At 30.4% G+C, this 13,690-nt stretch overlaps 2 protein-coding genes across 2 annotated transcripts; one reads left to right on the forward strand and one right to left on the reverse strand.

Moving 5' to 3' along the window:
* The first annotated feature begins 433 nt into the window (after positions 1 to 433).
* LOC135952733 (putative uncharacterized protein DDB_G0268364) lies at positions 434 to 1,513 on the forward strand. Its single transcript, XM_065502711.1, has 2 exons — positions 434 to 448; positions 515 to 1,513. Exons 1-2 carry the CDS (start codon positions 434 to 436, stop codon positions 1,511 to 1,513), a joined length of 1,014 nt encoding a protein of 337 aa, XP_065358783.1.
* A 4,013-nt stretch (positions 1,514 to 5,526) lies between these two features.
* Positions 5,527 to 12,172, reverse strand: LOC135952749 (uncharacterized; the record flags this gene model as incomplete). Its single annotated transcript, XM_065502712.1, has 2 exons — positions 5,527 to 6,184; positions 12,144 to 12,172. Coding segments are annotated over 2 exons (687 nt in total), but the record flags the coding sequence as incomplete, so codon positions are not given.
* Between the last annotated feature and the right edge of the window lie 1,518 nt (positions 12,173 to 13,690).

A 13,690-nucleotide genomic window follows, 5' to 3' on the forward strand; every position in this document is an offset into this window, starting at 1 on the left:
CCTAATATACCCTCCCCACTATGGTGGTGTAGGGTATAAATATCAAATAAAATTTTCGAAGTCATTAACAATACGATTTAAAATCGCTATCAGTTCCTACTGTATTTACACCAACATATTAAACAATCTAAATTTATCTAGTTTTTATTTCTTTCTTTTGTTTTATTGATAACATTTCATTGACAAATTTATGCAAAAATTATGCCAAATATATGAGATGAACATATGTTGGATCGTCTGCCAATTAGCCAGACACAGCCATACATAAAACCTTATTTTTTCAAAAAAAAAAAAAAGAAATATTTTCATTTTATAATAATTTTGGCCAATATATAAAAACTGAACTAGACACAAATAGTATAAACAGTTACATTTTAATTTTTGTCTTGTAAACATTAATAGATTTCAAGGAACCCTCTCCCATAAATTCGAAATGCGTATGTTCATGGTAAGTCCATTATTTTGATTTTTTTTTTGGATTAAATGATTAATCTTAAAATCTCTTTGATTTTAGTTAACACTTTTTGCTGGTTTAACCTCTGCTGCTCCTCAGGGTTATAATTATCAAATTGAATTGGGTTCCTCGGGACATGCTATACAGGCCATTCCCAATGAATTTCAAATAAACCAGCAGCAGCAACAACAGCAGCCACAGATATTTTACCAAGAACAACTTCCTCAACAACTCCCACAAACGATAAATTTTGATCAACAGGGTGGTTACCAATTAAACAACCAATTACTACAAAATGCCCAACAACAAGTCTTGCAATATGAAGAGCAATTTAAACAATTACAACAGCAACAACAACAAATACTTACAGTTGTTGAACAACCACCAGCAATTGAAATCAAAGCTGTCCTTGAGCCACCAAAAGCAGAGCATAAAACAGAAATCGTTAATGAACCACAACCACATTTCATCATACAGCCAAAGATACAAAACAAAGCACCAGAAATATATCATCAGCCTAGTGAGGAGAAAAAAGTTTTATTCCAAAAAGAATTCTTCTATCTTTCTGCACCTCCAGAGGAATACGAAGCACCCAAGGACTTGGACCAACAACTGGCATCCTTGAAGAAAAATTTACGAGTTGTGTTCATTAAGGCACCCGAAAGTAATGGCTTGGAAAAGGCAGCTCTGCAATTGGCCCAACAATCTGCTAATGCCCAGACAGCTATTTACGTGCTCACTAAACAACATGATGCCGCAGATTTGGCTCAGAAATTACAAACCATTCAGACATCCACACCTCAACGTCCTGAAGTGGCCTTCATCAAATATCGCACACAAGAAGAGGCCGAACATGCTCAACGTGTTATCCAGGCTCAATATGAAGCTTTGGATGGACCGAATCACATCAATAGACCTGATACTGGTGTTACACACAATTTTGTTGACGCAACTGACTCTAGCAATATCGTTGAACCTCGTAAGTCATTGGCCGTTGGCGATAAGACTGAAAGTGCAAAACCAGTTTCCAAATACCTGCCTGCAGCTGTCAAACATTAATAGTGCGTTGTTTTTAGTACATCAGGCATTGCTACATTTAATTTTGTAATCAATTAAGTTTATTTATTGTATTTAAATAATTTCCATTTACATATTCATTAATGGCCAAAATCAGTGACAACATTTACTTAAACATTAATACATACACCAATGAATAACATTTAAGTATGTATGTATGTGCACATAAAACTACACATACATACAAAAATTTTTATTTAAACACTCACTAATACTCGTATGGATTAGTCCAACTACAAAGTGTTATAAATAAATTTTTTCAGTTTGATTGTTTAATATTTAAAATTAAAGCATACTTTTAGCCTGGAATACTACAAAAGCTACAATGTTTATACCCACCACAACACAGTGGAGAACTGAATTTGTGAATTAATATATATACAGTGCCGGACTTAAATATTCACACAGCATACAGATTTATATTTGATCTTCCATATTTTTTAAACGAAGGCCACAACTTTCTTACGGGTTTCAAAAAAAAATATTTATTTACGTATAACTTATTGAAATATATGGAAAAACTAAACATAAGTTGGCACATTTCAGAAAAAAAATTTAACTAATGTTTCGAAGTTCGATTTTAAATGGACAAAAATATTCACACAGTTTCTAATTTTTAATAGGAAAATAGTTTTTTTTAATAGTTTAATATTTTGTGGAGTAGCCCATCTTTTTAATGACTTATTTTAATCGTCTTGGCATTGAATCGACCAATTTTTGGTGACGTCAGCTCCAATATTTTGCCATTCTTGTAACAGGACTTCTTTAAGTTGAGTCTTACTAATAATATGGTGCTTTCCTACACGTTCGGCCAATTTATCCCACAAATCTTCTATGGAATTCATGTCAGGTGATTGTGGAGAAGTCGGGAGAATGTGGGGAACATGATGCACTGGCCATATTCGGACGTCATGGGCAGTGTGTTTGGGGTAATTGTAGTGTTGATAACAGAAATATTCCCAAGCTTTAACTTTAGAGCACATTGTAGTAGATTTTCTTTTAAAATATTAAGGTACACTGTTTTGTTCATTGAACCGTCGATGAAAACTAAGTTTCCTACACCAGATGCAGCCATACAACCCCACAACATGACCCCTTCTCCACCATGTTTGACAGTATTTACTACATTCTTATTTTCCAATTCAGTGTTTGGCCTTCTCCTGAGGAAAATAATTTAACATTACAATTTGCATGGAAAATTGCATTTTGGAAATTTGTCTGATTTTCAGTCATCTCTGAAGCTTGGATTTTTGTCCATTCTTTATATAGTGTTGAAATTCCTAAGAAATATTGTCGTTAATAGTTCGTCCTATAAAGATTTAACAAAAATTGAGTCAATAACTGCCTGGTTTCCTGCCTCTTTCTTATTACTTAGCCATTCTGCAAAATAATAATTCATTAATGTTGGCCGTACATGTCTCATACAATATTTTATATTCAATAAACTTACCTTCTTTAATAATCTTGAGAATATTTACATACATACGTACTTATGTGTGAATGATCTTAATTTCTCTCCAATGGGATTACTTAATTTATTAGAATCTTCTTTTATATTTTTAATATTATTAATTGTACAAAAAAATTTTGGATTTTTGTTAATATGTATATTAATTTAATTTTTATATTTTTTGTTTCTAAATGTCTAAACATATTCAACAACTATTGCCACAATTACTAATAGGTTGAGAACACAGATTCAATATTATATATCTTTTACAATAACCGAATTAGATACATTTTCACAATCAATTATTGGTTATTATAACAAAGAACGTATAATATTATACAAATATTTTGATATTACAGAATTATTGATTGTAATGGTTATGGTTATGAAAACTAATTTACTAAATTTAATTCAGTTGTGTAATCCGACCAAGTCAGAATTTCTTTTGTGAAGTCCCATATTGATTATACCGATTATATTTACTATTGTGAGAACCTATTTTCCATTATAATTATGCTTTTACAGTTATACGAGTAGAAAATCCATTGAATTAAAAAATATTTAGTAATTACAAATATTATAGAGTTCCTTGTATTAAATTTTAATAATGCCAACCGATTTCCAACCAATCTGTTTTCTGTGTGTATATATAATAACTACTTATTATTTAGCTAAAACACTAGTTATTTTTGTTCGGGATTTGAAGAAATGCATTGCTCTCACTTACAAATGTACTACCTTCGGATGTTAAATATTTTAAAGAACTAATTTGGAAAAAATGTTTTTTTTTGGAGGTTGCCTCACATTTCTCTCCATATGGAACAGTATTCAAAATTTTCAATATCAAACATTCACAGAGAAAACAGATTCGTGATAGCCACCGAATTTGTTGCCAATCGAATGATTCTGTCTTAGTGACCGAATTTTACAGTTGTGGATACAATATTTTGGAAGAGGTAATTATATTTTGGTTTCCTCAACTGAAATTCTTCTTTATCAACTGAATTTCTGTTGTTAGAACTGAAAAATTCTATGTGTACAACCGAATCATTGGATTGACAACAAATTCGGTTGCTATCACGAATCTGTTTTCTCTGTGTTTATAATTAACAAAGAATATTTGATGAAAATTTCATCTCACCAAATCATTTCCTGTAGGCCCTAAGGTGCCTACAACAGATTGAAATAGCAAGGTCGTCTTAGAATTGTATAAGGACGCAGAATATATATGGGGATTTCATGTGAAGTGAACAAACTTTTAAAACAGATGTCTTCAGATCGGGATGAAATTTGCTCCAAAGTTAGTCCTATTGTTGAAAAATAGGTGTTTTTCTCATCCATGTAACTTATTAACTATTGTTCTTAGCAACATTTTTCCAAATAGTTTAGATAGCTATTTCTTTGACTTTTTTTATGAAAAATCAAAAACTTTTTAGACTTTTTTCTCAAAAGATAAGCTTTCTGATCAAAAACATTGTTTTTTTAATTTTTTTATATCCTTCACCATGAGTATATAGAAGTTTGTCATTCCGTTTGTAATTTCTACATTTTTCATTTGCGAACCCACCATGTCCGTCTGTATGTTCAAATCAACTTTCCGTAGCCCCAAAAAACTTACATACACGATACATACATCAATATATCGGGAATTCTTCCGGCTCAGTAGCTATTTAAAATTGACAAAATCGACCCACAAATCGAATAATAAATGGCATACAAATATGACAAATGAGATATAAGGCAAAAAAGGACAACCTCGATTTTTTATCTATATCTGGATTACTAAGTCATTAATATAGACAATATGGATATCTAATGATAGATATTTCCAAGTTATTTGCAAAGATGTATATAAGTAAGTTAGACCTACAATGGGTCAAAATCGGGAAAAATATTTCTCAACCCGAATTTTTTTTTCATCAAACAAATTTTTTTTTTTCGTAAATTCTTTTTCCAAAAAAAAACTAAATTTTAAAAAAATTAAGAAAAAAATAAATTGATAAAACTTTTTTAAAAACAATTTGGAAAAACTATTTTGAAAAAATTTATTTTGGTTACCTAAAAAATTTATTTTTAAATATAATTTTTGGTTCTCAAATTAAACAAGATACGGTGTAAAAAACCCAACTGATGAATTTACCTAAAATATATCTTGCCATACATTTCAAATCATTATCTACGGATAAAAATTACCAAATATGTTTACTCCATAAATTACGGGCATAAATCGTTAACAAAAATTAATCAATTCCAATTCAAAAAAAATTGTTAAGTCTAGTAATGAGAAACATATTTTTAGTAAACAAAATATTATAAGTTGTTTTCATGTACCACAATAAACTTTTGAGCTCAACAACAAATAAACAGTGCAAATCAAATGATTTTCATTTCAAAATTATATTTAAATATAATATTTACAATAATATTAAAAAACAACATTAATTTAACACAAAATAAAAAAAGAAATAATAAAATTAAATTAAAATAATTTAAAACTAACTAACAGTCATCATTTGATTCCAGAAGAGTCTCTAACATTTCGTATTTAGAATCTTTTGCTAGGTGGCAAGTATGCGTGTCTTGATGGAATGTAACTTCTTGCGGGGGCAGCAGTTGGAGCAGGAACTGGAGCACTAGCAGCAGCATTATTAATTGCTGACGCCGAAGCAGATTTCGAGGCAAAGTCCAAAACTGAAGCAGAACTAGGACCATTACTACTGGAGGCACCAGGTAAGCTATCATATTGAGATTGAATGGTACGCTGAGCATTCTCCGCATCAGCTTGTGTACGATACTTGACAAAGTGGACTTCAGGCTTGACAGCGTTGTTGGCTTTAAGCTGCTGCAATTGATTAGCCAGGGCACCGATATCAGATTGTTTGCTAAGAACATAAATGGCAGTACGATCATCGGCAGCACCTTTAGCCAATTGTAGAGCGGCATTTTCGAGGCCAGTATTTTCAGGACCTTTAATGAAAATCACACGTAAATTCTTCTTTAAGGCATTAGCTATATGCTCGTCAGCATTTATGTCATCGAATTCTTGTTCGGGAGCACTGTAAGAGTAAAAGGCTTTGTTGTATTCCTCTACCACCGGTTGAACTCCAACTGACAGAGCATCCGAATTGCTACCATCTAATGTGCCATCATTGTTGATATGACTTTGAGGTCCATAATTATATTGAGCTGATGCAAGCGCAAAAAAACAAATCAACTGAAAAAGACATAAATTAATGTTGTAAGTTCTTTGTATTTCAATATATTGCTTTTAAAATATTTACCACAAAAGCACGCATTTTCAATTTAAGTGTGAGATTCTTTCTGTTTATTACGGAAGTAACTTGTAACTCTTGTAACGTTTAATGTCTAACTGTTATTACAATTCCTCTTTTGTTCACTATTTATATCAAACTGTAGAGAGTAGCTTTAAATTTCTCTATTTGGTGGAATTTATTGAGTTGTTGCAAGGGTTCCCAGATTTTTTTTCATGTCTTAACCCCAAAAAATAATTTTTAATCCCCAAAATCCCCAGTAAAAAAATATTAAAAACTTGTTTTATTTTAATTGTTATGATTATTGTTTCAACCATAGAGAATTATACATAGAGACGAGACACTACGATTTTTCAAACAAAAATACAACAAACAAGTAAGAAAGTATGGTCGGTCAAGCCCGACCATATAATACCCTACACCAAGTAAATGAGTAAAAATATTTTTCTTTTAAAATATCAATAATTTATATTTTTGAGTGATTTTCGGAAGTGGGCCTTATATGGGGGCTATGACCAATTATGGACCGATCACCATAAAATTAGGTCGTGTGATTTATGTCTATATTAAAGTTAACTATGTTGAATTTTGTGTGTATACCAAAATTTTTAAGCGATTTATGCACGTTAAAGTGATTTTCGGAAGCGGGTCTATATGGGAGCTATGACTAATTATGGACCGATCGTGACAAAATTTGGTGACATGAATTTTGTATATATAAAACTTATTTGGAGCGAAATTTGTGTAGATACATAGATAAATTAAACGTTTATGACCGATAAAGTCCAATTTCGAGGGGACATTTGTATGGGGGCTAGGTGAAATAATGGACCGATTTCAGCCAGTTTCAATAGGCTTGGTCCTTGGGCCGAAAAAGTAATATGTACCAAATTTGGTCGAAATATCTTCAAAATTGCGACCTGTACTCTGCGCACAAGGTTTACATGGACAGCCAGCCAGCCAGCCAGCCAGCCAGCCAGCCAGCCAACCAGACGGACGGACGGACGGACGGACGGACGGACATCGTTTAATCGACTCAGAAAGTGATTCTTAGTCGATCGGTATACTTTAAGGTGGGTGTTAGACTAATATTTTTGGGCGTTACAAACATCTGCACAAACGCATAATACCCTCCCCACTATGGTGGTGTAGGGTATAAAAATATGTTTGATACAACAACAAAATACATTGACTAGCATGTATTTTGTTGTTGCGAGAGATAGGTTTTTGACAACAGACTTAGGTTTTTGACAATTACGTCTCGTCTCTATGTTACCCTATGGTTTCAACTATTATAAGTTTTCTTTAGGGGATGTATGTTCTTGATCAATTATTATAGTTTTTAGTTTTGTTTGCACGGTTTCTTAAAAAAAAGTCACAAAAAATATTAGTCTTACTCAATTCTTTAAAAATTTAGAAAATTCAAACTTTTTCTAAGATTTAAAAAATATGCTTTCTTTTTCATAAAATGTTACATGTACAATATTAAAATTGTTATACCCTACACCACCATCGTGGGAGGGTATTATGCATTTGTGCAGATGTTTGTAACGTCCAAAAATATTAATCTAGTACCTACCTTAAAGTATACCGATCGACTTAGAATCACTTTATGAGTCGAATAAACGATGTCCGTCCGTCCGTATGGTTGGCTGGCTGTCCATGTAAACCTTGTGCGCAGAGTACAGGTCGCAATTTTAAAGATATTGCGATCAAATTTGGTACATATTATTTTTTCGGCCCAAGGACCAAGCCTATTGAAAATGGCTGAAATCGGTCTATTATTTCACCTAGCCCCCATACAAATGTCCTTCCGAAATTGGACTTTATCGGTCATAAATGTTTAATTTATAAATGTATCTCCACAAATTGCACTCCAAATAAGTTTTATATATACAAAATTCATGTCACCAAATTTTGTTATGATCGGTCCATAATTAGTCATAGCTCCATATAGACACGCTTCCGAAAATAACTTTAACGTGCATAAATCGCTTAAAAATGTTGGTATACTCAAAAAATTCAACATAGTAAACTTTCATATAAACATAAATCACACGACCTAATTTCATGGTGATCGGTCCATAATTGGTCATAGCCCCCATATAAGGCCCACTTCCGAAAATCACTCAAAAATATAAATTATTGAAATTTTAAAAGAAAAATGTTTTTGCTCTTTTACTTAGTGTAGGGTATTATATGGTCGGGCTTGACCGACCATACTTTCTTACTTGTTTTTACATAAAGATAATTTGAAATTGAAAACTGTAAAAACATTTTATTATACCTTGTAACCAAATTTGTTATTACAATAAAATTAACGTTAAACTTTAATTTTGATTCTAGTAAGCATATCTATCCTTTTTTGTGTCTTAGCTTGTCTATTTCTAATTTTATTATGCATATTCAAACTTGCCCTGGTAATAAGCCTTCGACCATTCCTTAAAATTAAGAAAGACTTTGACAAATCTAATTTGTGGTTCATTTTTAAAATTCATTGAAATATAGTTAACATTCCCAACATTAAGAAAAAAAGTCCCAAATTTGGGGAAAAATCCCATAATCTGACAACACTGAATTTTGCTATTTTGATATTCAAAAAAAACTTGTACTTACGAAATTACGTCTCCATGTCAACTTCTCACAACCGGTAAATGGCACAATTCTCAAAAGTTAGATAGAGCTGAGACTAATGCGTCGCTTATATTCATATGTAAAATTAATTTTTAATGTAAACCAAAGTTTGTGATAACAAACAATCCAAATTTACAACACACAATATCGGTTTTTTTTATAAAAAACATATTTGATAATAATCTTTTTTATGTATTTTTACAAAAATATCGTTGTAATTAAGGTGCTGCTTGTGCATATATAATTTATAATGAAATGCATCTCTTATATCAAATTAAAATGCAACGATTTCGTGCGAGTATGGAAATAAAATTATTGCATCAATGGCATGGCATGGTGATCAATAAATTTAAAGTGTTAATTAATAAATTAGATGTGGTTTTATTTTAAAAGATCTTTCCTAGAAATAGGCAACGAACTTTGTTTTGTTTAGCGGTTTAAACATACAGTCGCGGTGAAATAAATAGTTTAAGGAAATGTTAAAATTTATTTGTTGAGTGTATGACTAAAAAGTGTGATTTATAATAGATTGCTTATCTTTTGAACGTGGTTTTAAATAATAATCTATATTGCTGGCTTAACATGCATGTAATGTACAATAGGTAAAAATATATTGATTACAAAGAAAGAAATTGCAGTTATCTCGTTTTTTGTCATTGTTGAATAGTGATGAGCAAAACCGCTTAATCCAATTTATCACAAGAAAATGCTCTAAGACCCTATAAAATGCTCAGTTTGTTTTATATCTGCAAATACACACACAGAGAAAACAGATTCGTAATCACAACCGAATTTGTCGCCGATCGAATTTGGTCGGTTGCATGTACTATCATATAAATTGGTTGTAATTTCCGAATATTTCGATCACTAACAACATATTTTTAAAACACAAAACTGTATTTGTGACCGAATTTTCAGTTAAAATCATCGAATTTTAGTACAAATATGATACACGTAACCATTTAAAAAAAATAATTCGGTGATAAAGACCGTAAATATTAGTATTATGGACCAATAAAAATAAATGTATTTGTAATCATTTTCATAGAATTTTATTATTTATTTTATGTTTTTATTTGCATATAATATAAAAAACAAATTTCTAAGACATCCAAGACATGAGAACTGATGCTTATTGCATTTTTGATCGCATTTGATGTTGGAATGGATTTTTTGAGAGAATTCATTTTATTTCTTGATGGTTGGACCGATATTGTCAATGGCACTCTACTTCATTTACATATATATTGCTATATTAACAATCTGCACCGCAGTCTTACAGACATAAGTGCGAAAGTTGTCGTAGACAATTGCTGTCCTGTCTGAAATAAAAGAAAGATGTTTCTAATATACAACATATTTTGTACGCAGAAATGTAACAAAACTTACATAAATAGTCCTAGGCAATTAGGAAATTAAATTTAATCCAGTTCCTTCTCCATTCACCGTAACAGAAGCAGCTTTGTCACACGTACGCATAAAGTGGGGAATATTTCATGATTCAAAGCTAAAACACTTTTAGTTTTTGGGTTTTTGCATTTTTCCGATTTTCATGAAGAAAAATTAATAAACAATTTGATAAACTGATCATGCTTGCCAAAAATATTTATAATATAAAACTTACCCTCTTATGATGCTGATGTAGATCAGCAGAATTCTGTATATTAACGCAATTTATTTTATATTTAAGTTGCTAAAAATATTGTTTCAGAATTATTAGAAATTTATAAACAAATATATGTAGTTTATTTCAAATTTTTATTTAAATGTGAAAATAATTTTTTCTAAAATGTCAAAACTAATCTACCATTTTTTCGATTGCTATCACCGAATTTAATTTTCTTTTTTCACAACCGAATTTTAGATATCATCATAATAGTAAAGCGATTACTGTAACTGAATATATAGTTTTATTAAAAAGCATGATGATGATAATATTTATTACGATTGCAATCATCAACATTTAGTTTAGAAAACTATTATTCAGAATTGAATTCGTTTGTCTATTCCGAATCTGTTTATTATTTTCGATGAATGTATAAATTGGTTAATACAACTGATTTTACAATAATAGCACTACTAATTCCATTATGATTATGTTTTTATAGTCTTAAATACATAATATCTGGAGAGTTCATCAAATATTAATAATATCAATTAAAGTTCGGTATATATAACTACATTTTCATAATTGCAACCAATTGTTAACCAATCTGTTTTCTGTGTGCAGAGAAAACATATTTGTGTTCACAACCGAATTTGTCCCCAAATCGAATTAAATATTGTATAAGCAACTGTTAGAAAAAAAATAATTCGGTTGATATAATCAGCAAATTATACATATTTACATGCCCAATGAAAAAAAAGATTTTCTTTATATATACACATACATATATAAATACATATATACATCAATATATAACAACATTATACGAACGACTAGAAAAAACGTGGCAATTCTTGATGATTTGGAAAAACCATGGTATACTTTAGTGCTTCAGTCCATTATTCAATTATCCACGTAATAATGACTTGATGTTCCAGAAAGCACCTTCTTGGGTACTGTTCTTCAATTAACAACATTGATGTAACATATTGACCGATATATTCATGAAGGTTTGAGTTGATAATAACCTTAAAAGAATTTACAAAATAATGAAACCCTTAAACAAATGGATGATTGCGAATAAATATTTGACAATTTTGTAAGTTATACATTTCTTACCGATATTGCGACCTTTTGCCACCTTAGAACAAGTCAAACCTCCCAAAATCAGATATTTAAACATTCAGAAGCACTAGGAATTCTGATATTGAATGAAAGTGTGAGTTTGTTGAATCAACTCAATTTTTGGCATTATTTACAGGAAACTATATGATTTAATCTTTCCTAGGGCATGTCTGCTGATTAGCCAAGAAAATTTGGTAAATTTTGTTTTGTTGTTAGAAGATCTTCTTTTTAAAGATACAATGAATATTTCAACAAATAATCTTATGAATACACGCAGAGAAAAAATATAGTTGGGCATGGTTACTGTAACCATTTCAATATTGTTACAAGTTTTTTAACTATATTATAGTCACAGTAACCATTTACATGATTGTGGTAACTATAATATGGTTAATTTACGATTCACATGATTGTATCAACCATATATATGATTACAGTAAACAAATATATGTTTGTGACAACCATTCATATGATGACTTATCATATTATGTTGCTCTCGGCTTAAGGCTTATCATAATCTGAGAACAACATATTATGATAAAATTATTCATCATAAATATGGTTGTCACAAACATATATTTGTTTACTGTAACCATATATATGGTTGATACAATCATGTGAATCGTAAATTAACAATATTATGGTTACCACAATCATGTAAATGGTTACTGTGACTATAATATTGTTAAAAATCTTGTAACACTATTTAATGTGTTACAGTAACCATGCCCAATTATATTTTTTTTCTGCGTGTAGTTTACTTATCCATCTGTAATACAGAAGATCCAACTTGGTCATTGTCTGTTTAGTTTATTCATTAAAAATTTATTTCCAATGTGTGTATGTATTTGTTTAAGTTCTTCTTGTTTTATTATTTTTATTTTTTAAAAAATGTCAAATTAATTTAAATTTCTATGATCAACATAGTCGATTGTACGTTGGAATCACCGAATTTGCTACGTTTTGGCTTCAATGACCGAATTGTTGGTTACCATAGCTAAAAGCTAAGTTAATTTGTAAATTGTAGACATATTTGATTGCAACTAATAATATTTAGTCATAAAATGTGAATACAATTCGGTTGTAACTGCAGTGTTTATTTATTTGATTTTTACCATACACACATTGATTATGTTAACTAATTATACGATTGTAGAAACCACAGTTTGATTACAATAATCATTTTACACTTATGAATAAAGAAAATCTATTGAATTTATAAATTTTCGATCACTACGATACAAATTTTATTGAGTTAATTAAATTTTCATTATTGCAACCGATTTGTTTTCTGTGTGTACTTATTTGTTCATTTTGCTTTTACTCACATAGAAAACAAAGAAAAGTATAAACAAATTTCATTTACAGAATTTTAAAATGTTTACGCAACAAAAAGTTTGATTGTTTTTTATCTCTCCTGTAAAATTTTAAAATATGGACTTAGAGCCTTTGCATGTTAAGCCTGCGATATGTAATTTTGATACATAAATGTCATTTATTCTCACTTATTATTGAACAGCTTAAGAGATCGTATGTGAAGCCCGGCGAACCAGCCGAATTAACACCAAAGTAATTCTGTGTATTTCGTGGGAGAAAAAGTGTCCTATCGATTATGTTGAAATCTGGCCAGACCATCACAGGGAACTTGACCACATGTAACAAAACTATTTAGAAATAAGTGGTTGGGAAGTTTTTCCTCACCCGCCTTATAGTCCAGACCTTGTCTCGTCTGAATACTAGTTGTTTCGATCGATGCAATACGCTTCACCTTCGAACAGATCATCCGAAATAGGCCTGATTCGTTCTTGGCCTCAAAAGATGAGTAAATCTTTTGGTAAATTTATATAGTGCAAATATTTTAAAATTTCATTTTGCAATCGCAACATTAGTTTAGAAGATTCAGATTTAGTACAACTTTTTTGAGATTGATCCCACTGTGCAATCTATTGTGTTGGATATGAAGAATAATAAACAATAGACATTACCTAAATATTAATATTATATATTTTATTGATTATGTTTTATTATAAAAAAGAATAACAAAACTATTAATAGAGTTATGATTTATAGTT

This window comes from Calliphora vicina, chromosome 1, assembly GCF_958450345.1.
Source record: "Calliphora vicina chromosome 1, idCalVici1.1, whole genome shotgun sequence".
NCBI lineage: Eukaryota > Metazoa > Arthropoda > Insecta > Diptera > Calliphoridae > Calliphora > Calliphora vicina.